This window comes from Equus quagga, chromosome 1 (assembly GCF_021613505.1).
Source record: "Equus quagga isolate Etosha38 chromosome 1, UCLA_HA_Equagga_1.0, whole genome shotgun sequence".
In the NCBI taxonomy this organism is placed as follows: Eukaryota; Metazoa; Chordata; class Mammalia; order Perissodactyla; family Equidae; genus Equus; species Equus quagga.
In genome coordinates this window covers 11,235,170-11,257,542 of record NC_060267.1, presented here as the reverse complement: position 1 = coordinate 11,257,542, position 22,373 = coordinate 11,235,170, and the positions used below count along the sequence as shown (strand labels likewise).

Genomic DNA, 22,373 nt, shown 5'->3' with positions numbered 1-22,373 from the left:
AATAATGAGGTCCATACATGTATATTACCGTGGAAAAATCTCCAAGACAGCATGCAGAGTGACTTCTAGAAAGTTCTGTCCTCCTCTTATTGAGTCTAGGTCTGTCCCCCAAAGTCCCCACTGTCTGCTCTGACCTTCCCCCATGGATTAGCCCTTCAGACCTGCAAGCAGGAGATAGCTGCTGCCTCCCCTTCTCCAGGGTTCTGGAAGCCAGGCTTCTCCCCTCCTGCTTGACCTTCTGGTGGGGTGGGGGGCCTGAGTGAGGAGACTGGGGGGGGGGGTTGTGGGCCCCCCCCCCCATTTGAATCTGGGGCACATCAGAGGTATTGGCAGAGGTGTCAGGATGGGAGGTGGGTCATCCGGGGGTCCTCGGGTACCATGCATTCATTCCTTCTCACCTCGGGGGAGTCTAACCCCGCATGACCTTCTCTTCTCCAGCCCTGACCAGTTTCGAGGTGGTCATTCAGTATGGCCTGGCCACACCCGAGGGCCTGGCTGTAGACTGGATTGCAGGCAATATCTACTGGGTGGAGAGTAACCTGGACCAGATTGAAGTGGCCAAGCTGGATGGGACCCTTCGGACCACCCTGCTGGCTGGTGACATTGAGCACCCAAGGGCCATTGCGCTGGATCCCCGGGATGGGTGAGGACCCTGCCCAGCCCTACTCTGGCCCCATGGTCCCCCCTGAAGCCCCTTCAGCCGGGCCAGGGACGCCTGTCTCCTCAATGCTATTTGCCCATCTCCACCCTTTACCAAGAATCCTACCACAGCCCCTACCCCAGACCCTCAACTTAGGCCCTCCTGACCCCCTCCCCACTCCCCAGGATCCTGTTTTGGACAGACTGGGATGCCAGCCTGCCCCGCATCGAGGCAGCCTCCATGAGTGGGGCTGGGCGCCGCACCATCCACCGGGAGACAGGCTCAGGAGGCTGGCCCAACGGGCTCACCGTGGACTACCTGGAGAAGCGCATCCTCTGGATTGACGCCAGGTCAGCACCCTCCACTACACCCCAGGAGGCCTCCATCCTCCCCAGTCCTTCCCTGGGACAGAGTGGGGTCAGGGGTACTAGAACCTGGCACTGATGAGAAGGCCCGGGGGGAGCTAAAGCCAGAACTGGGGCAGCCAAGGGCCAGACCCAGTAAGAGGACTGAGGTGGAGGCAGAGGCTGGGCAGGGGGTAGAGGCGCGGATAGCAGAAGTGGAGGCGGGGCTGTTGCCCTGCACAGGAGTGCTTGGCCCAGGGGTGGGCGAGGGCTGAAATACAACCTCCTGTCCTCACCCACAAGTCTGTGTGCTCTCCTGGGGGCTCTGTCTCCCAGGGCAAGGGGAAAGTTTTTCTGACAGGCCTGCCCAGCGGGGGCGCCTTTTCCTAAGCTCCACCAAAGCCCTGTGGTGCTAACGGCGGCCTGGGGAGAGAGGGGCCCAAAGACGGGGCCTGGGCCTCGGTGTCTGAGAGCTGGCATCCTAGACCTTGTACCACGTGGTCCTTGCTCCAGGGCCGCTCTGTCTGCCTTCCCTGGCCAGCAGGGTTTGGGAGGAAGGAATGCTCCAGCGTGCTAAGGTGGGGGGGCTGTGGGCCAGGGCCTGGGTGGGTGGGCGCCCTGGTAGGGTGCCCTGAGGGCTGAGGTCCCAACTGGCATCCTCACTCTGCCCCGACCACGCTCTCAGGTCAGATGCCATTTACTCAGCCCGTTACGACGGCTCCGGCCACATGGAGGTGCTTCGGGGACACGAGTTCCTGTCGCACCCGTTTGCAGTGACGCTGTACGGGGGGGAGGTGTACTGGACAGACTGGCGGACAAACACGCTGGCCAAGGCCAACAAGTGGACTGGCCACAATGTCACCGTGGTACAGAGGACCAATACCCAGCCCTTCGACCTGCAGGTGTACCACCCCTCCCGGCAGCCCATGGGTAAGGGGCCAGAGAGGAGCCGGCAGCCTCTGCAGAAGCCCTTGAGAGAGGAGAGGGCGATGAGAACAGGGGGTGGTCTGTGCTGGACGGTGCGGGTGGGCCAGCCTGCTGACAGAGGAGGGTCTGGCAGCAGGTGATGCTGGAACAGAGTGGGGGGTGTGATGGGAGCGTCTAGGTGAGGAAGGCCAGGGAGGGGCCAGCAAGTCACAGGATGTTCCTGCTTCTCCCTCCCCTGCAGCTCCCAATCCCTGTGAGGCCAACGGGGGCCGGGGCCCCTGCTCCCACCTGTGTCTCATCAACTACAACCGGACCGTCTCCTGTGCCTGCCCCCACCTCATGAAGCTCCACAAGGACAACACCACCTGCTATGGTAGGAGGCCCCCCCTTCAGGAGCCAGTGGTCAACTGAGGCTGAAGGGGCAGGTTTCAAGCACCCAGGCTCCTGGTTGTAAGTGAAGGTAGACTGTCCCAGTCAGGGGGACATGATGGGAGAGGCTCCAGAGATGGCCACTGTAAGAAGAGGCTGGAACTCCAGCCAGGGAGGTTACACCCAATGGGAGTGCTGCCTGATAGCCGAGGACCAGCAACAAATGGAAGGAACCAGAAGGAGGAGGGACCCTAATCTGGGTGGGTGATGGGGAGTATGGAGGCAGGGGGCTGCCCTCAGTGACCTGCCATGTGTCCTGCAGAGTTTAAGAAGTTCCTACTGTACGCACGTCAGATGGAGATCCGGGGTGTGGACCTGGACGCCCCCTACTACAACTACATCATCTCTTTCACGGTGCCCGACATCGACAACGTCACGGTGCTGGACTACGATGCCCGCGAGCAGCGCGTCTACTGGTCTGATGTGCGCACACAGGCCATCAAGCGGGCCTTCATCAACGGCACAGGCGTGGAAACGGTCGTCTCTGCAGGTTCTGCCTTGTGCTGGTCCCCCCCGTGGGCGTGGGTACCCCCCCATCCAGCCCTTGCTCCCCGCTGGTCCCCTTGGTCCTGATGTTCTTTCTCCAAACCTTTCTCCCTCTCAGTGCTCCACCCCGGTTCCCTGATCCCTATTTCCCCTAAACCCAGGCCAGGCCCTCCCTGACCAGCCTCCTGACCTGTGCCCTCAAACACCCAACCACGGCTCCCCACTGTGTCCCCAGACTTGCCAAACGCTCACGGGCTGGCCGTGGACTGGGTATCCCGGAACCTATTCTGGACGAGCTATGACACTAACAAGAAGCAGATCAACGTGGCCCGGCTGGACGGCTCCTTCAAGAATGCGGTGGTGCAGGGCCTGGAGCAGCCCCACGGCCTAGTCGTGCACCCCCTGCGTGGGTCGGTCCAGGGCCCAGGGTTGGGGAGCATGGGGTGTGGGGTGAGAGTTGAAGAGGACTCTGACCCTCCCCTCCCGGCCCTCCCCCCCACCCCCCCGCAGGAAGCTCTACTGGACCGACGGTGACAACATCAGCATGGCCAACATGGATGGCAGCAACCGCACCCTGCTCTTCAGCGGCCAGAAGGGCCCTGTGGGTACGAGCTGCCCTGCCTGCCTTCCCTGATTCCTCGACCAGGACATGCTCTCAGGGTCCCCCACTTGCACCTCTACCTCCCCAAACTCCCAGCTTAGCACTGGTCCTCACTGCCCTCCCTCAAAACTGCACCCTACTCCCACATCCTCTGTGCCCAGCCCTGGAGGCCCGGCTGGGCCAGGCTCTCCGGCAATGACGCCCCCTCTTCCAGGCCTGGCTATTGACTTCCCTGAGAGCAAACTCTACTGGATCAGCTCTGGGAACCACACCATCAACCGCTGCAACCTGGACGGGAGTGGACTAGAGATCATCGATGCCATGCAAAGCCAGCTGGGCAAGGCCACCGCCCTGGCCATCATGGGTGAGGGCGCTGGGTGGGAGCAGGGGTGGGAACAGGCAGGCCAGGCTAGACTGGCTAGGGAGATGGGGGCTGACCTGGGGGCGTCCTGTCCCCGCTGCCAGGGCAGGCCCTTCAGGAGAGCTGGGGGTGTGGCCTTCCCCAGGGTCTCATCCCCTCCTGCCGCCCCAGGGGACAAGCTGTGGTGGGCCGATCAGGTGTCGGAGAAGATGGGCACATGCAACAAGGCTGACGGCTCTGAGTCTGTAGTCCTGCGGAACAGCACCACCCTGGTGATGCACATGAAAGTCTATGACGAGAGCATCCAGCTGGGTGAGGCAGGGGCAGGGGGGATGGGGCAGGGGCAGGGGGGCATGGGACAGGGAGGCCAGGGCTCTGGCCAGGCCTGGCTGCAGGATCCCTGGGCAAGGGGTCAAGGGGACAGAAAAGAGGCTCCACTCACCCCCAAAGGGGCTCCTCTTTCCAGTTCTCACAAAGTCACCATATATGCTCACAGTCACCCTGGTCCAAGGACCAAGGGGACCTGAAAGCTGGGTTGGGTGGTGGCCCCCCCAAAGTCCAGGACAAAGGTGGTGACCCCCCTGACCCTGAGCAGCACGAGCCTGACGCCACGGCCCCGAGGAGGGCCGCTAACCCCTTCTCTCTGCATCCCACCCTAGACCACGAGGGCACCAACCCCTGCAGCGTCAACAACGGCGAGTGCTCCCAGCTCTGCCTGCCCACGTCGGGGTCCACCCGCTCCTGCATGTGCACAGCTGGCTACAGCCTCCGCAGTGGCCAGCAGGCCTGCGAGGGTCAGTGCTCCTGCCTCTCTGCCCCGCGGTGGCCGGGTCCCCAGCCTGACCTGCTACCCTCCTCTTCTCACCTCAGGACAGGACTGCGTTCGTCACATGTTATTAAGTGCCTTTTGGGTTAGATGCTTAGGGAGGGGTGGGTGCTGTGGGGGAGCCAGGGAGCTGAAGTCCCTGTCCCTGCGCTCTGCAGCCTTAACCAGAAGGGAAGTAACACGTAGGGGAAACTGGACCGGGAGGCCGCTCTGCCTGTAGGAGAAATAGACGGCACCGCGCCGCTTCCTGTGGAGCTGTGCTGTGAGCTTGTAAGACAGGCGTTCATAGGTCAGTTCCGATCCCAATGCAGGGCTCAGAGGAGAAAGGACCACGCACAGGGAAGGGGCGCAGAGCCCTAGGAGGTGCGCAGAGCCCTAGGAGGTGCTCAGGGCCTGTGCGGGACGGGGGTGTGGGCGTGGCTAGAAGGCTGGAGGTGGATGGGGCTGGCGGGGTCTCAGCGGAGAGCGCCTCCAAAGTGGTGTTTGCAGCAGATTAACCTGGCGGCAGAGAGCCTGGAGCCGGCTGAGGGGGGCAGGGAGAAACCGAGGCAGTCAGACGAGTTAGGAGGCCATTAGAATAATCACAGAGTTAGGAGAGGGGGCCTAGGCTGGGGCTCAGCAGCTGGGCGAAGAGACGCTGAACCCAGAGACCTTTCACAAGAGCTTGCTGACTGATTTACGAGCTTGCCCCAGGACAGCATTTCCCCAAGAGCACTCCTGGGAAGCACGTCTTTGATGTGGGTAGATGTTACAGAAGGAAACACTAGGTTGAACAAAGTTTAAGTGCTTTTTGCTGCAGAACTTCTCAGAGCCTTGACTATGCTCATGTGCACTGGAAATTTTTCAAGAGGAGACTCTGGTGTTTGGGATTTCCCCAAGCTCACTCAACCTGGAATCCTTTTTTTCATGGAGCCTGAGCAGCCAGGGCCCATGTGGGGATTCACTGGGGACCGGCCATATCAAGGGATAAGGCAGGGGAAGATTTGGGATGGGTGGATAGGGGCGTTGAGTTTGGGGTGTTGGAAAGAGGGTGTGGCACAGACCAGACAGGGGAGGATAGAGGAGCTGAGGTGGAACTCTAGACTGGGAGTCATGCAGTCCGATTGTCTGGTCTGCACCTCCCAGATTCTACCTCAGGGCCTTTGGGGGTGCCGGGTTGAGCAGGAGGGCAGAGCGCAGGAGACCAGGCTGGGCCTCTGCTGCCCTCTAGTGGGGGCTAGGGGCCTTGCGGGTGAGTCCCCAGAGTTGTGGCTCCTTTCACCACGCCCGGCAAGGAGGCCTGGCTGCCCTGGCTCCAGGCCTCAGGCCCAGGTGTGTGCACATGTGTGTTGAGAGGGAGAGAGGGATGGCCGTGGGAAGATATCGAAAGGGAAGAAGAACAGAACAGGTTTGAGGGTGACAGAAACCAAGCTTAAAGGGTGTCAGTGAGGCCATGCCTGACGTGTCCTTGTGTTTCAGGTGTGGGCTCCTTTCTCCTGTACTCCGTGCACGAAGGAATCCGGGGAATCCCCCTGGATCCCAATGACAAGTCAGACGCCCTGGTCCCAGTGTCGGGCACCTCCCTGGCCGTCGGCATCGACTTCCATGCTGGTGAGCCATTTGGTGGCAGGAGGGCGTGGGACGTGGCCTTTGCGGGTGGTGTGCTCTGGGGGGTCTGGTGAGAGGCTGCCTGACCACAGCTGGAGGAGGAGGAACTCACCACAGCTGCCCCCACCCAGCTCTGTCTCCCCTGTCAGCCCTCGGGCACCCTCAGCGCTCGCCTCTATCCTGACCCCCATATGGTTTTGAGCCCCCGCCTTGCCCCTGCTTTGTTGAGCATCCTCATGTCGGCTTCTCCACCTCCAGAAAATGACACCATTTACTGGGTGGACATGGGCCTAAGCACCATCAGCCGGGCTAAGCGAGACCAGACGTGGCGCGAGGATGTGGTGACCAACGGCATTGGCCGCGTGGAGGGCATCGCCGTGGACTGGATCGCAGGTGAGCTGTGGGAGGGCTGTGGGGCTCCAGGTGAGCAGAGGACTGGTGGGAAGTGGGGTCTCAGAGGAGAAGGGGAAGGCAGGAACAGATAGGGAGCAGCAAGGGTACCTGGGGGCTGGGAGGGGACCAGGGACACATGTCCCCACCCAGCTCCCTTGATCTCCACCCACTCTCTCCTCAGGTAACATCTACTGGACAGACCAGGGCTTTGATGTCATCGAGGTCGCCCGGCTCAATGGCTCTTTCCGCTACGTGGTCATCTCCCAGGGTCTGGACAAGCCCCGGGCCATCACTGTCCACCCAGAGAAGGGGTGAGGAGCTGGACACTCCCCAGCCCTGGCTCGGGTCTGGCCTGGTCACTCAGGCCACAGCCCATGCTGACGAGGCCCTTTCTCCTCCATGGTCTGGGGACTGACCCCCACTTCTACCTCCACCCGGCAGATACTTGTTCTGGACCGAGTGGGGCCAGTATCCACGTATTGAGCGGTCTCGGCTGGATGGCACTGATCGAGTGGTGCTGGTCAATGTCAGCATCAGCTGGCCCAATGGCATCTCGGTGGACTATCAGGTTTGGACGCAGCTTGGACCCCAAACTCCCCTTTCCGTGGGCCCTGCTCCCTCGAGTCTCCCTGTGATGAGCCCCTGTTTACTGGGAAGACATGGACCCAGGGAGTCAGACAGTCTTGTGGCCCAAGCCACCACCCGGAGTAGGACTGCCACCCCAGAGATGGTGGGCGGGGAGTCACTCAGCAGTGGGGAGTGAAGGGACGCCTAGAGGTCGGTAGATCAGCAGGTCAGAGGGCGAGGAGGCTATGGAGGAAGGGGGAGAACGATGTGAGAGGCAAGACTGAGTGGAACCTGGTGGGGCACAAGGCCCTGGAGGTGAGCTGGGGTCTCTGGCCTGCAGGATGGGAAGATATACTGGTGCGACGCCCGGACGGACAAGATCGAGCGCATCGACCTGGAGACGGGTGAGAACCGTGAGGTGGTTCTGTCCAGCAATAACATGGACATGTTCTCAGTGTCCGTGTTTGAGGATTTCATCTACTGGAGTGACAGGTGAGGGCCTCTGTCCTGGCCTTCTCCTCGGCCGTCTTTTCCTTCCCTCCTGGCCCCAGTGACGCCCTGCTCACTGCCTTTCCCTTCCCTCAGGACTCACGCCAATGGCTCCATCAAGCGCGGGAGCAAAGACAATGCCACAGACTCTGTGCCCCTGCGAACGGGCATCGGTGTCCAGCTCAAAGACATCAAAGTCTTCAACCGGGACCGGCAGAAAGGTGAGGCTGGGGCTCTGGGCAGACAGGAGAGGTGCACAGGGGCCCCCTGGCTGGGAGTGCTCTCCCCAGGGAACCTGGAGTGAGAATGGCTAGGGGAGAAGTCAGACTCAAAGGGACACTTTCCAGTGACCCCAGAGGCTGAGGAGCTCTGGGAGCAGTCTGGGTGTTGGGCATGGGAGCCTGGAGGGTTTTCTGAACTGGCGATTTTGAGGCAGAGCAGGGTGCCCACCAGAGCTTGCACCTCAGCTGAGATGACACAGGCACGGATTGCTCTTTCCCCAGGGCGGGGCCCGCCCTCTATAACCTCCTGCTTCCCCTGTGCCCTCCCCCAGGCACCAACGTGTGTGCAGTGGCCAACGGGGGGTGCCAGCAGCTGTGCCTCTACCGGGGCGGTGGACAGCGGTCCTGCGCCTGTGCCCATGGGATGCTGGCTGAAGATGGGGCGTCATGCCGCGAGTATGCTGGCTACCTGCTCTACTCAGAGCGCACCATCCTCAAGAGCATCCACCTGTCGGATGAGCGCAACCTCAACGCGCCTGTGCAGCCCTTTGAGGACCCTGAGCACATGAAGAATGTCATTGCTCTGGCCTTCGACTACCGAGCAGGCACCTCCCCGGGCACCCCCAATCGCATCTTCTTCAGCGACATCCACTTTGGGAACATCCAGCAGATCAATGACGATGGCTCCGGGAGGACCACCATTGTGGAGAGTGAGCCCAGACCCCAAATCTTCCCAGGAAGTGGGGGGTGTGGGGAGGGTCAGCACAGACTTGGGGTAGACAAGCCATCGGACATCAGCCAGCCCCCCCCTGCCCTGGATCTGAATCCACTTGCCTCAGCATCCCTGACAAGCAGCAGCAGCTCACATTGCACCACTGTAGTCACTGGAAAGTTTCTCCTCACCTGGAGTCAGAGCCGCCCCCTCTTCCTGCCCCTCTCTGGTCCTAGTTCAGTGCCCAGGCTGCAGAGAATAAGCGAAAGCTCTCCTCTGTGTGTGTGTCCAGTGCTCACGGCACAGGCCACAGAGAGAGGCCCACAGTCAACCCCAGACACGGGGTTTCAGTCACTTGGGCAAGTTTCCCATACTCCCCAAGCCTCCGATTCCTGTCTGTAAAGGGTCACCTGAGCTGGCAGGTGTGGAAGTGTAGCTCACACAGGACCCTCGTGCGCTCCGTGAAGGGGGGTGGGTGTCAGAGCTGTCCTAGGATGACCTTCGGCTCTTTGAAAGCTGCTCGACTCATTTTCTCCTCTCCTGTCCATAAAGACCTGCTGGACCCGGAACCAGGGGCTGGGTATACAGTGGTGATAAAACGGACCTGTCCTCTCAACCTCCTCCGGACATTTTCCACTCCACGTAGTCCAGTCCACGTGTCTGTCTAAAAATGCAGTGTCCATAGCTAAACTCGATACTCTAGCTGTAGCTGGATCAGGAGAGACAAGCAGCACTGTCCCCTCCCTTCGGGCAGTTGTTCAGGCTACAATACTTCTACTAATGCAGCCCTCTGGCCACCACATCGCCGTACACCTTGAAGCCTCTAAGACCCCTGAGTATTTTTCTCTTGACTACTGTTCTGCTGCGTCTCCCTCGTTGTGCACTTAGTTCTTTAATCTGAGTGTAAGATGTCTACCACACCATCGAGTTCGGGGTCTTCTTTAAGTGGAAGCTCCCCAGCGCAGCCCACATGGGATGTGATTTACTGAAATCCAGTTTGCACCCAACTTGGCAGAACTCTAGCTCCAAGGAAATGTGACCACAGCATAAACCAAATCTACCTGCGGTGGGGCGACACAGGAAGGAGCGTTAGGGGGATGGACCCTGGGTCATTTGGGTGGGAAATAGGTGGTACAGGAGGGGGCAGGGCCCCGAGGGCTGTGTCCCCCACATGCTTCCCAGCTCCCAAACTGCCCTTCCAGCCCCACATATGCCGGGGAGTGGGTGCCCCAGGGCGCCCCCTTATCTTCTGCCCTTGGCACTCCTTTGGCTCTGCTCTCTAGCCCCGTCCTGACCCACAGCTGCTCCTGTCTCCTCGCAGACGTGGGCTCCGTGGAAGGCCTGGCCTATCACCGTGGCTGGGACACTCTCTACTGGACAAGCTACACAACGTCCACCATCACCCGCCACACGGTGGACCAGAACCGTCCGGGGGCCTTTGAGCGTGAGACAGTCATCACCATGTCTGGAGACGACCACCCACGGGCCTTTGTGCTGGACGAGTGCCAGAAGTGAGCTGCTGGGCCCAGGGCATGGGAAAGGGTGGGCCACAGGGTGGCAGCAACTGTCACAGGCAGACGTAGGCAGGGGATGCAGGAGCCGCAGAGGCTGGCTACAACCTGAACTCAGCCACTTCCCTGCTGTGTGACCTTGGACCAGCTATATGACCCCTCTGAGCTTCAGTTTCCTCATCTGTAATATGAGGATAATAATATTTCAGGCGCCTGAACCAAAGGGAGGATCAGGGGGTTGTGGAGGATGCTTCTGGCTTCCTGATTAATTGGTTCATCCATCAGAGAGCCAAGTTCAAGGCATGTAGGAGGGCCTCTGTGTTTCTGGGACACAAAGTTCAGGCAGAGATTATTCACCGAACACCTGTTGTGTGCAAGCCTTGATCTGGGCCCATTCAAGCCGCCCAGGTGTGGCGCTGTGTTATGTTGGTGGGAAGCACTGATGACCGGCACGGGAATGCAGGTGGTGACCGACAGGCATCACGGAGGTGGTGAGATGGCACAGGCCTGGGAGTGGAAAGACCAAGGAAGGGCAGCCGGACAGGGGCTGCACTCTGAGCAGGAGCTGGAGGAGGGAGTGCCGGAGGCAGGGCAGGACTGCAGTCACAGGTTCCTAGGGGCCTGAGGATGGCCCAGGAGGCCGGCTCAGGTTGCGGAGGAGTTCAGAGGACGAAGGCCAGGGAGCTTGGGAGGAAACCCATCTCCACCTGCTCTGCTCTCCTGCAGGGGCAGCCGCACCCCCACCGTGTGGGCCTCTGGTGAACCCCCTCACCTGAGCAATCCTGGCCCACCCATGAACACAACTTCTTTCCCGAGTTCCACGGCACTTGGAAGGTTTTCCCAAAGCTTCACTAGGAAACTAGGGGCCAAAGAAAACCCGCAAGCAGCTCCTCAGACACAGCGAGTGCACTGAACGTGGATTCCTCACCCTGAGGTGACTCGAGGCTGGCCCCAGCCCAGCCGCCTGGCCCCATTGACCAGTACAGGGGCCCTCTGACCCCTGCCTGCCTCAGCCGTCTCCGCACATACATGGCTTGTGAGAAAGATCCCGTCTGCCCTGCTGTGACACTTGGCGACGTCACCTGTCTGGCACTGGCCCCACTTGTCCCTCATGGGCCTGGAGCCTCCATGGAGGGGCCATGCTCTGGGCTCCCCCTCCCATCCCAGAGGCGATGGAGCATTGTGGCTTCAGAAGCCCCTCGTGACTGCCCACCAAGTGCCTCTGCTCTGAGCACGGGAGAGTCAGTCGTTCACTCAGCAGTTGGCTTCATGAGCGAGTGACGAGGACCTGACCTAGGCTGGAAATCAGGGAATGTGTCCTCCAGGAGGCGATGCCTGAGCCAAGACTGGGGGATGATGGGGCTGCACTGAAACCGGGGCAGGGAACAGAAGAGAGAGCCGAGCTGTCTGGCCCCTCCCTTGGCCAGAAGGAGCAAGTGCTTTAGAGGAATTGGAAGGAGGCAGTGTGGACCCAGATGGAGGAGCAGGGGCCTCCTGCCGAGGCTACCAGCAGCAGCCCCCTCACAGTCAGGCTGTTGGTCACCTGCCTTCAGGAAGGCCTCTCCCGGCCCTTCCCTGTCCCCTTCCTGGGAGCAGTTTTACCAAATTCAGAATCACAGTTGCAGCACAAATCATTCTCCCACATGTGACAGTTTGTCACCACTTCTCACCTTGGAGTGAGCTGGGCTATACCTGAGGGTGTGGAAGTCCCTGGTGGGGACCGACAAGGCAAGGAAGATGACTAACAGCTGCCCCAGGACGCCCGTTTCCTCCTGTGGAGGGCAGAGGGACATGCCACTGCCCACACTCCCATCCTGGTTCCAAGAGCCGTGGCCATCCAGAGCCCCACCTCTTCCCTGGATGAGGCGCATCATCCTCAAGAGCTTGCCAAGGAAGGGGAGGGGAGCGTCCTTTTCCTGCCTGAGCACAGTGGCTGGAGCTGATGGCTCAAGTGTGATGCAGAGATGGCGAGGGGGTGGTAAAAAGAGAGCAAGCGACCTGGAGAGGTTTGAAGAGACAAGTCTACCAGCTGGAGGACAGCTCCGTGGCCAGAACAGCACAGGGGCGGAGGGAGGAGGGGCACAGAGGCGCCGGGTGGGAGGCAGGGAGCAGGTCCTGTGAGAGAACTGGAGAATGGACCTGGCTTTTCTGGGGCTGGGTGACTCTCAAACTCCATGGTGCGTGAGGATCCCCTCGAGAGGCCTCGAAAGCGTTGGTTCCCCAGGCCCAACCAAGCATGAATCTCTGAGGAGCCAGGAATCAGGACCCAGTGCAGGTGGTCTGAGGACCACACTGTCACACCCAGTGGGACCCGCTGACCAGCCCCAAGGTCTTCCTCACCACACCTGAAAGGAGAGGGTGTGCCGGCCATTCCCCTGCCTCCTTTACTGAGGAGGCCAGGGAGCCAAGGGGCCAGGAGGCTCTTTCAAGGACAGAACTAGTAAGGAGCAGAGCTAGGCTCAGACTACAAATATGCAAAGGCCTTAAATGATGGAGAAGGAGATTCTTGAGAACTTCCTGAGGGTAGGATCCATGCATCCCCAGGACACAGAAAACACTTAACAAGCGCTTCCTGGATGAGGGGGAAGAGAGCAGTTAATAAAATGATACTCTCATAGCATCTATCAGCTGTCACTAAGATGAATATTGACTCATTTAATCCTCAGACCCCTCCACGAGGCAGGCAGTAGTCTTACCCCACTTCGTAGAGGAGGAATCTGAGCACAGAGAGATGAAGGCACTTCCTGAGGTTCCTAGCTGGGAGGTGGTGGAGCCAGGATCAGAACCCAGCACCTGACTCACTTGGCTACACTGTCTCTCAGTAAACGCAGATGGCCATTCACAGACACCGAGAAACACACGCGCACATGCATGCGCGCAGACCGTGCTGCAGCTGGGCCCTTCCTGGGCACCAGGACTGAGTTGGCGTTGGTGGCTCAGAAGTTGCCTATGGCACTGCAGTCTGGTTCACACCGGTGCCGGCCCCTGGGTTTGGTCATCTGCACCCGGTGGCCTGGGCCCTCCATGGCAGAGTCCCTGGCTTTGACTCCTGATCCCTGTGGCTATCTCTTTCCCCAGTCTGATGTTCTGGACCAACTGGAATGAGCAGCACCCCAGCATCATGCGGGCGGCCCTGTCAGGAGCCAATGTCCTGACCCTCATCGAGAAGGACATCCGCACCCCCAACGGCCTGGCCATCGACCACCGTGCCGAGAAGCTCTACTTCTCCGACGCCACCCTGGACAAGATTGAGCGGTGCGAGTATGACGGCTCCCACCGCTATGTGAGTCTCTGGGGCAGGCATGGCAGGTGGCGCGAGGGGGCTGGGGTCAAGGGACAGCCGGTCAGCCAAGGAGACTGCCCAGGCACAGAGCAGCAGAAAGGGAGGCCACGTGGCATGATAGGAAGAGCCAGGAGGACAATGAGGAGTTGTCCCATCGAGCCCTCACATTGCCACTTCTCTGTGTGGCCTTGCACAATCCTCCCCCTTCTGGGCTTGGTTTCCTCGTCAGTTAAATGAGGGAGATGGCAAGATGTCTCTCCAGGTCCTTCCCATTCTGTGACCATGTTTAGGGAGCCTAGACGGTGGCCACACCACCCTGGTCCCTGGAGCCAGCTGCAGTGGGGTGGAGTCTGGGACGAGAGGCCTGAGCAGTACCCGTGACAATGATGGTGCTGTCTCCCCAGGTGATCCTGAAGTCGGAGCCAGTCCACCCCTTCGGGCTGGCCGTGTATGGGGAGCACATCTTCTGGACCGACTGGGTGCGGCGGGCAGTGCAGCGGGCCAACAAGTACGTGGGCAGCGACATGAAGCTGCTGCGAGTGGACATCCCCCAGCAGCCCATGGGCATCATCGCCGTGGCCAATGACACCAACAGCTGTGAGTGGGGCCGCTGCCGCCAGCCTTGCTCCCCTGCCCACCGTGCCAGCATGTACACACACACTGTACCCTGGTCCTGCTACACCAGGGCCTCCACGTGTACAGACACACACCCGCACCCACCCTCACCCCCAGGAAACCCCAAAACACTTAACATGCCTCTGCTCCAGCTCCCCCTAGACATCGGTACATAGACACACACACACATACTCATACCACCCCCAGCTGGTCTCATCCACATCCTTGGACACCCCCAGCACATGCTCTGGTCATTCCTCCCACCCAGAACCGCACATACCCCCGGAACCTGATCACACACACACCTCAAGCTCTGCCCGTCCCTCCCTCTCCACGCACGTGCACAGACATACTCCTACACTGGGCCTGGCTGACTGAGTGTCCCCCACACAGATCTGCAGCTTTCCTGGGCTTCTCACACTCTCCTCACACAAGCCCTGGGGCCCCCACCACCACACACGTGATCTCAAGTTTCCTTAGACTTGAATCTCTCCAAAGCCCTTATCACCCGCCATAAGAGCACACACATCCTCCACCTCAGGCCCTCCCAAGAAGCCATCCCTGCCTGCCCCAACCATGAGCCACTGTCCATGGCTGGTGCCAGGAAGCTCAGAGAAGCTGTGTGAGTGGCTGTGGGCATCCTGTGTGTGCACAGCAGAGAACACTTTCAGCCATTGTCCTTCATCCCCACCTCAGGCGAACTCTCCCCTTGCCGCATCAACAATGGGGGCTGCCAGGACCTGTGTCTGCTCACTCACCAAGGTCATGTCAACTGCTCCTGCCGAGGGGGCCGCATCCTCCAGGAGGACTTCACCTGCCGCGGTGAGAGGGAGTGAGGGAGGAGGGGCACTGGCGGGAACCCTGGACTCAGACTGGGCACCATCTCCTCCCAGACACTCCCACAGCCCAGCCCCCAGAGCCTTTTTTCAAGGAGAAACTGAGGATGACCTCAGTTCCTGGGGGGGAGGCGTCCCAGGGCCCTAGCTCATGAAGCCCCCTCTGCCTCCCCACCGCAGCGGTGAATTCCTCTTGCCGAGCGCAAGATGAGTTCGAGTGTGCCAATGGCGAGTGCATCAACTTCAGCCTGACGTGCGATGGCGTCTCCCACTGCAAGGACAAGTCTGACGAGAAGCCGTCCTACTGCAGTAAGGAGCCTTCTCCAGCCCCGGAGCCCCGGGCCCTCCCCGCAGGCCCCTGGCCTCCAGAGCCACCAGCCTCAGCCCTGCAGGGTGGGGTACGGGAGCGAGACGGGCTGAAGCTCCATAACCCGGCGCCAGGGCCCGAGGGGTCGCAGAGCTCGTGAAGGGCAGAACCACTGTCCCCCTGTGCCAGGCCCACAGCAGGGGCCAAGCAGTTAGTTAAAAGAACAAATGCACAACGTGGCATCTGCGGCAGCCTCTTGCCCAGAGCTCCTGCTGACTCGACGTCTGCTCCCCCATCCGCAGACTCGCGCCGCTGCAAAAAGACTTTCCGCCAGTGCAACAACGGGCGCTGTGTGTCCAACCTGCTGTGGTGCAACGGGGCCGACGACTGCGGGGACGGCTCCGACGAGATCCCCTGCAACAGTGAGTGGGACACTGTGCCAGGCCTCAGACCCCCAACCTCTGCCCCATCCCCTTCTTGCTGAGCTTTGGTCCCCAGGCCCTGAGGAGTCTGGGTAGGGCGCTCTGTGACAGGCCTGACGGCACCGGGTGGGCACTGTTCTAGAGACGGCCTGCGGGGCAGGCGAATTCCGCTGCCGGGATGGCACCTGCATCGGGAACTCCAGCCGCTGCAACCAGTTTGTGGACTGTGAGGACGCCTCGGACGAGATGAACTGCAGTGAGTGATGCCCCCTTCCCAGGCACCTCCTTGGCTCCCACCATCTCACTCCCCTCCATCCTCTCTGCCTTTCCTCTGGCCCACGTGGCGGCCTCAGTCCCCTCTCAGCCTGCCTTGTCCTGCTCCTGCTCCCCACCCCTCGGCCTGGGCACCCCAGGATTCAGGGTGGGGCAGTGAGCAGAAGGAGCAGACAGTGCCCCATCCCAAGGACACCATGCAACTTTCTGAAACACACAAAGGTGCCGAATGGGCCACCAGCTGTCCTGGGAGGGTGTTTGCAGGGGACTGGCGTCACCCCCCCATCCCCGCCCCCACCAGGTGCCACCGACTGCAGCAGCTACTTCCGCCTGGGGGTGAAGGGCGTGCGCTTCCAGCCCTGTGAGCGGACCTCCCTCTGCTACGCGCCCAGCTGGGTGTGCGACGGCGCTAACGACTGTGGGGACTACAGCGACGAGCGCGACTGCCCAGGTCTGGCCCAGGTCAGGTGTGCCGGGCGGTGGGCCCCTGAGGTGGCAGCGCACTCACGCCTCCCTCATCCCCAGGTGTGAAGCGCCCCAGATGCCCCCTGAATTACTTTGCCTGTCCCAGCGGGCGCTGCATCCCCATGAGCTGGACATGTGACAAGGAGGACGACTGTGAACACGGCGAGGATGAGACCCACTGCAGTGAGTGACCACGCACCCCCTCCCCCGAGTGAGCCCAAGGTCCTAGGGGGGCGGGGGCCTCACCCTAGCCATTAAGACCCCGTCTAGGCCCCACCTCTTAGATCCCCCCTAGGAAATGCCCTCCATGGGCCTTCACCCCATGCCCCCTGCCCAGGCCCTCAGGCTCCTGCTGACCCCCCACAGAGGGTACCCTGGGTATCTCCCTCATCTGTCCCCTGGGACCTACCTGCCCAGCTGAGTGACCCACCATCTCCTCCCCTCATCTAACTGTGGCTTCCGACTGCCCTAGACAAGTTCTGCTCTGAGGCCCAGTTTGAGTGCCAGAACCATCGCTGCATCTCCAAGCAGTGGCTGTGTGACGGCAGTGATGACTGTGGGGACGGCTCGGACGAGGCGGCTCACTGTGGTGAGGGGTGGCTGGGATCAGGTTGGGGAGGTGGCCCCGGGAGGGGCAGACCCCACACACCCTGCCCATTCACACACATACCTCCTGCCAGAGGGCCAGCCCAACAGTGGGGACATGAGCCCAGCTGCCTGGCCCTACTCCACCTGCTCCTGAGTCTCTCAGTGGCTCCCTGTTCCCCCTACAGAAGGCAAGACTTGTGGACCCAACTCCTTCTCCTGCCCGGGCACCCACGTGTGTGTCCCCGAGCGCTGGCTCTGTGACGGCGACAAGGACTGTGCTGACGGCGCTGACGAGAGCATCGCAGCCGGCTGCTGTGAGTGGCAGGGGCCGTGAGGATCGGGGTGGGCAGCAAGTGGCCACAGTCTCACTTTGCAGAAGGGGAAACTGAGGTCAAGGAAAGGAAATGCTTCAGCAGGGGTCACTCGGAGGCTAGTGGCAGAGCCTCATCAACAACCCAGGTGTCTGGACTCCCTGTCCAGTGCTCTGCCATTCTCCCACTCGGACCACAGGAACGTCCAGGGGGTTACAGTCAGCAGGGGTCAGGCGGGGGCTGAGGGGCCACGTCTGCCTCTGCCCACAGTGTACAACAGCACCTGTGACGACCGCGAGTTCATGTGCCAGAACCGCCAGTGCATCCCCAAGCACTTCGTGTGCGACCACGACCGTGACTGCACTGATGGCTCCGATGAGTCCTCTGAGTGTGGTGAGCCCAAGGCCACAGCGGGAGGCGGGCCCTGCCCTCCCTGTGATGGCATGCCGAGCCACCAGCCTCACTGCCCTGTCCTCCCCCAGAGTACCCGACCTGCGGCCCCAGTGAGTTCCGCTGCGCCAACGGGCGCTGCCTGAGCTCCCGCCAGTGGGAATGTGACGGGGAAAACGACTGCCATGACCAGAGTGATGAGGCCCCCAAGAACCCGCACTGCACCAGCCCAGGTGGGCCCGACAGGGGCTCCCTCCTGCTCCCAGCCCCTGTCCCCACTGGACCCCGCTGACCTGCCATCCCTCCTCCCCAGAGCACAAGTGCAACGCCTCCTCGCAGTTCCTGTGCAGCAGCGGGCGCTGCGTGGCCGAAGCACTGCTCTGCAACGGCCAGGACGACTGCGGCGACGGCTCGGATGAGCGCGGCTGCCACATCAACGAATGTCTCAGCCGCAAGCTCAGCGGCTGCAGCCAGGACTGTGAGGACCTCAAGATCGGCTTCAAGGTGTGCCCCGCCCCGGGGTGGCAGTTCCCACATCCCTAAGCCTGGCAGGAGCTCCTTTCTGCACCCTCCTTCCTTCCTTCCTTCATTCATTCAGCAAGGGCTTCCTTAGCACCTACTCTGCCAGGCAGCATTCTGGGCACTGGGGACAGCACTGAACAAAACAGAAGTATCTGCGTGGTTGGGTTCTGTGTCTGTTCGGAAGGCAGAGCCAGCAGGCTTGGCTGGCAGATGAGGGAAGGAGGGGCGTGCAGATGTCGAGGAGGCACCAGATGTACAGGTCTGTGGTTCAGGGAGAGGCCAGACAGGAGAGTGAAATCTGGGAGTCATCACCATGGAGACAGCATTTAAATCCACGAGTTGGGATGAGATCCCCAAGGGAGTCAGTGTAGATGGAAAAGCGGGGCAGGCGGTCCAAGGCCTGAGCCCCAGGCTCAGCCACAGCAAGGGCAGGGAGGGGCGGGGGAGCTGGCAGAGGAGCCTGAGAAGGGGCAGCTGCCAGGAGAACAGTCAAGTGAAGAAAGCTGGAGGAGGAGCATGATCGGCGCTGTCAGAGGATGCTCATGGCCACATAAGATGAGGCTTGAGCATCGCCCTCTGGACACAGAAACATGGTGGTCATCAGGGACTCACTCCAGTGGTCCGGGTGGCGTGAGAGCCAGATTGCTGGCCTGGGTCCGCTTCCCCCACTGGCGAGGGGCTGGGCTTCCCCGTCAGAACCAGCCACCAAGGCTGGAGGGAACCAGAGCCCCAGGAGGGCTTCTGATCCCGGGTCTCCAGGGAGGCCCAGACCCTGCCCCGTCCCCAGCCCGAGGCTCCCTGTGTCTGCAGTGCCGCTGCCGCCCTGGCTTCCGCCTGAAGGACGACGGCCGGACGTGTGCGGACGTGGACGAGTGCAGCACCACCTTCCCCTGCAGCCAGCGCTGCATCAACACCCACGGCAGCTACAAGTGTCTGTGTGTGGAGGGCTATGCCCCCCGCGGCGGCGACCCCCACAGCTGCAAAGCTGTGACTGGTGAGCCAGGCACTTGGAGGGCATGAGATGGCCCAGACAGCTGGAGGCTGTGGTGGGAGGGCTGGCATGGCAGAGCTCACGACAGGCTGGGGACCGACTGGGGGCACTAGAATGTGCCCCAGCTAGCAGCTGAGCCAGGATCTTCTGTCTCCAGATGAGGAGCCATTTCTGATCTTTGCCAACCGGTACTACCTGCGCAAGCTCAACCTGGACGGCTCCAACTACACGCTGCTCAAGCAGGTACCAGACCCGGCCCTCCTCGCCCCGTCCGCCTCCCCGGGCCCAGAGTCCTCACATGACAGCCCCCTCGTGCTCCCTGCCTGGGCCCAGGGTTGTCACCCCTACTGAGCTCTGCAGCCACCCCTGTCCTGACTCTGCAGTCATCGTTCTCCTCACCCCCACATCCAGGGCCTGAACAACGCTGTTGCCTTGGACTTTGACTACCGAGAGCAGATGATCTACTGGACAGATGTGACGACCCAGGGCAGCATGATCCGAAGAATGCACCTTAATGGGAGCAACGTGCAGGTGCAGCCCTGGGACCCACTGGGCTGGGGGGCCAGAGGTCCAGCCCCAGGGCTCCTCCCTGGGCTCTTTCGGATTCAAGGCCATCTCCCCTTCTCCCCACCCACCCACTGAATTACTTCCTCCACCCCTTCCCCACTGAGTCCCTGCTGACTCTGCGTGTCCTACCTTCTCCCTCTCCTCTAAACCCAGAGAGCGAGCTCTAGGCGATCCCTCGTGCTCCCCCTAATGAGCACTAAGTCTCCCTCATGTCTGATCTCCCTTAAGCCTATGCTCCCAGGCACTGTGAGGTTTGGGGGTGTGGTCTTTCTCATCTAGAGTCCTAGAGCCTTGGCTGACACCAGGCCCATGGCTGGGCACTTTCCATCCGTTGTCCTCCCAGCCAAGCTCCCCACTTTACATATGGGGAAGTTGAGCCCCCAGAGAGGTTGAGGGTCCTGCCCCAGGTCACCCAGGGCTCTTCCTCCCTTGCCCTTGCCTGCAGGTGCTGCACCGGACAGGCCTCAGCAACCCCGATGGGCTGGCTGTGGACTGGGTGGGCGGCAACCTGTACTGGTGTGACAAAGGCCGAGACACCATTGAAGTGTCCAAGCTCAACGGGGCCTATCGGACGGTGCTGGTCAGCTCTGGCCTCCGTGAGCCCAGGGCTCTGGTAGTGGACGTGCAGAATGGGTACGCAGGCCAGGAGGGCTGGGGGAGCCCCTGAAGCGGGTGGTGTGCTCAGGCATCCAGGCCCAGCCTCCCCAGCAGAACTAGTCGCTGGGTCCCTCAGGACTCACTGCCCATCCACCTGCCAGGTACCTGTACTGGACAGACTGGGGTGACCACTCACTAATCGGCCGCATCGGCATGGATGGGTCCAGCCGCAGCGTCATTGTGGACACCAAGATCACGTGGCCCAATGGCCTGACGCTGGACTACGTCACAGAGCGCATCTACTGGGCTGATGCCCGTGAGGACTACATTGAGTTTGCCAGTTTGGATGGCTCCAACCGTCACGTTGGTTAGTGCGCCAGTGAGGCTGCAGGCACAGCAGACCTGCCAGGCATGGGAGTCTGAAGCTACAGGGGATCAGGCCTTTGGGGCAAGAGCGGGTATAAAAGCCAGAGGGCATGGTCTGAGGACACCACCCGGCAGGAGTGTGGGGGTTCAGAGCTCCCCAGGGTACGCCCCCTGCACAGGCCTGGGCATGAGGAAGGAGAGAGAGGGGCCCCTTTCCTGCACAGTTCCGGAGGACGGGGCCCCGAGGAAGATGGGAGTAGAGGCCGGGGGCTGGTGTACTTCAGCCCTCCCGCACTTCCTGACGGGAAACCACAGATACTGTGGAGCAGGAACCTGCTGTCCAGGAGGCCTGGATCGGAGTTCCAGCTCAGACACTTATTAGCTGTGCGACCTTGGGAAGCCCCTCAACCATCTGGAACAGGGTTGTTGGGGTGAGGGAGATCCTGGAGGGAAGGTACCCAGTACGTCCATGGTGCTGACCGCTGCGGGGCCTGTCCCCTCCGCCGCCCGCAGTGCTGAGCCAGGACATCCCGCACATCTTTGCACTGACCCTGTTTGAGGACTACGTCTACTGGACTGACTGGGAGACAAAGTCCATCAACCGAGCCCACAAGACCACGGGCACTAACAAGACGCTCCTCATCAGCACCCTGCACCGGCCCATGGACCTGCATGTCTTCCACGCCCTGCGCCAGCCCGACGGTGAGCGGCCAAGGGGAAGCAGCGGAAGGGCAAGCGAGCACGGGGAGCTCTGGGGTGGGATGGGGCCCCCGCAGTCTCAGCAGGGATTCCTGCCCACCCCTTCCCCAGCCTTGACTAGGCAGTGCTTGCCAGACCTGGGACATTCAGGAGGCTGTAGACAGGCTAGGGTCTGGCTCTCAGGAGCTGCTGCCCAGCCTGGGCCCAGCCCTGGAGTCTTGTAGCATCAAGACCCCGAGGCCGGTCAGGCATGGCCATCTGGGTGCAGACCAGGCAGGTGGGACCCTGAAGGCAGGAAGGCTGTAGCCGAGGGAGACAGGTGAGGCAGGGTGCCGGGTTCAGGAGTGGCCTGATCTCTGCTTCTCTGGCTTCAGCTCCCTCCTGAGAGCGGGATCTGGGTCCATCCCCCTCTGCCCAGGATGGAGTGGGCTCGGCAGCCCTTGGAAGACCAGAAAAGTGTTACCTGCGAGGGCTGCCCTCACTCTGCTGGAGGCCAGTGGCCCGGGGAGCAGTGGTGTGTGCCCTGGGCCAGCCGGCCGCCCTTTAACCGCTTTCTCTCTGGCAGTGCCCAATCACCCCTGCAAGGTCAACAATGGCGGCTGCAGCAACCTGTGCCTCCTGTCCCCCGGGGGCGGCCACAAATGTGCCTGTCCCACCAACTTCTACCTGGGCGGTGATGGGCGCACCTGTGTGTCCAACTGCACGGCAAGCCAGGTGGGACTCTTCCCCTTGACCCCATTCAATGCCTCGTTCCCCTGACCCCCCACACCAGTACCCCACTCCTCCTCGGCCCCCACACCTGCTCTAATGTCCTCACGCATCTGGTTTTCCCACGCTAACACCCCCACATTTCTTGCCTACCTCTTGTCTCCCCACAGCAATACTTTTACACCTGTCACCTCACACAAACACCCCCACACCCTAACCCCAGCCCTCCCTTACCCACACCCCCAATCCTGACCTCCACCCTCTCCCCGACACGGATTCCCCTCGCCTGGCCTTCCTGTGCTCACCATACACCAACCTTCCACCAGCTCCACATCCCCC

The 22,373-nt window shown here is 61.3% G+C and overlaps 1 protein-coding gene across 1 annotated transcript in view; it reads left to right on the top strand.

The window, feature by feature from the left end:
* Window positions 1–22,373, top strand: part of LRP1 (LDL receptor related protein 1) — a 78,650-nt gene that overhangs the window by 43,875 nt on the left and 12,402 nt on the right. Inside the window, exons 25-62 of the mRNA XM_046654568.1 lie at window positions 439–643; window positions 826–990; window positions 1,670–1,914; window positions 2,153–2,284; window positions 2,603–2,830; window positions 3,062–3,236; window positions 3,337–3,431; window positions 3,642–3,791; window positions 3,960–4,100; window positions 4,448–4,582; window positions 6,073–6,204; window positions 6,460–6,594; window positions 6,776–6,905; window positions 7,036–7,162; window positions 7,502–7,653; window positions 7,747–7,871; window positions 8,204–8,581; window positions 9,905–10,094; window positions 13,173–13,377; window positions 13,782–13,974; window positions 14,689–14,814; window positions 15,009–15,137; window positions 15,438–15,557; window positions 15,700–15,813; window positions 16,132–16,281; window positions 16,356–16,478; window positions 16,768–16,884; window positions 17,069–17,197; window positions 17,465–17,587; window positions 17,677–17,817; window positions 17,898–18,088; window positions 18,917–19,100; window positions 19,255–19,340; window positions 19,509–19,628; window positions 20,110–20,297; window positions 20,423–20,628; window positions 21,141–21,329; window positions 21,892–22,040. Coding sequence (XP_046510524.1) covers window positions 439–643; window positions 826–990; window positions 1,670–1,914; window positions 2,153–2,284; window positions 2,603–2,830; window positions 3,062–3,236; window positions 3,337–3,431; window positions 3,642–3,791; window positions 3,960–4,100; window positions 4,448–4,582; window positions 6,073–6,204; window positions 6,460–6,594; window positions 6,776–6,905; window positions 7,036–7,162; window positions 7,502–7,653; window positions 7,747–7,871; window positions 8,204–8,581; window positions 9,905–10,094; window positions 13,173–13,377; window positions 13,782–13,974; window positions 14,689–14,814; window positions 15,009–15,137; window positions 15,438–15,557; window positions 15,700–15,813; window positions 16,132–16,281; window positions 16,356–16,478; window positions 16,768–16,884; window positions 17,069–17,197; window positions 17,465–17,587; window positions 17,677–17,817; window positions 17,898–18,088; window positions 18,917–19,100; window positions 19,255–19,340; window positions 19,509–19,628; window positions 20,110–20,297; window positions 20,423–20,628; window positions 21,141–21,329; window positions 21,892–22,040 — 6,023 coding nt within the window. The remainder of the gene's footprint in view (window positions 1–438; window positions 644–825; window positions 991–1,669; window positions 1,915–2,152; window positions 2,285–2,602; window positions 2,831–3,061; window positions 3,237–3,336; window positions 3,432–3,641; window positions 3,792–3,959; window positions 4,101–4,447; window positions 4,583–6,072; window positions 6,205–6,459; window positions 6,595–6,775; window positions 6,906–7,035; window positions 7,163–7,501; window positions 7,654–7,746; window positions 7,872–8,203; window positions 8,582–9,904; window positions 10,095–13,172; window positions 13,378–13,781; window positions 13,975–14,688; window positions 14,815–15,008; window positions 15,138–15,437; window positions 15,558–15,699; window positions 15,814–16,131; window positions 16,282–16,355; window positions 16,479–16,767; window positions 16,885–17,068; window positions 17,198–17,464; window positions 17,588–17,676; window positions 17,818–17,897; window positions 18,089–18,916; window positions 19,101–19,254; window positions 19,341–19,508; window positions 19,629–20,109; window positions 20,298–20,422; window positions 20,629–21,140; window positions 21,330–21,891; window positions 22,041–22,373) is intronic.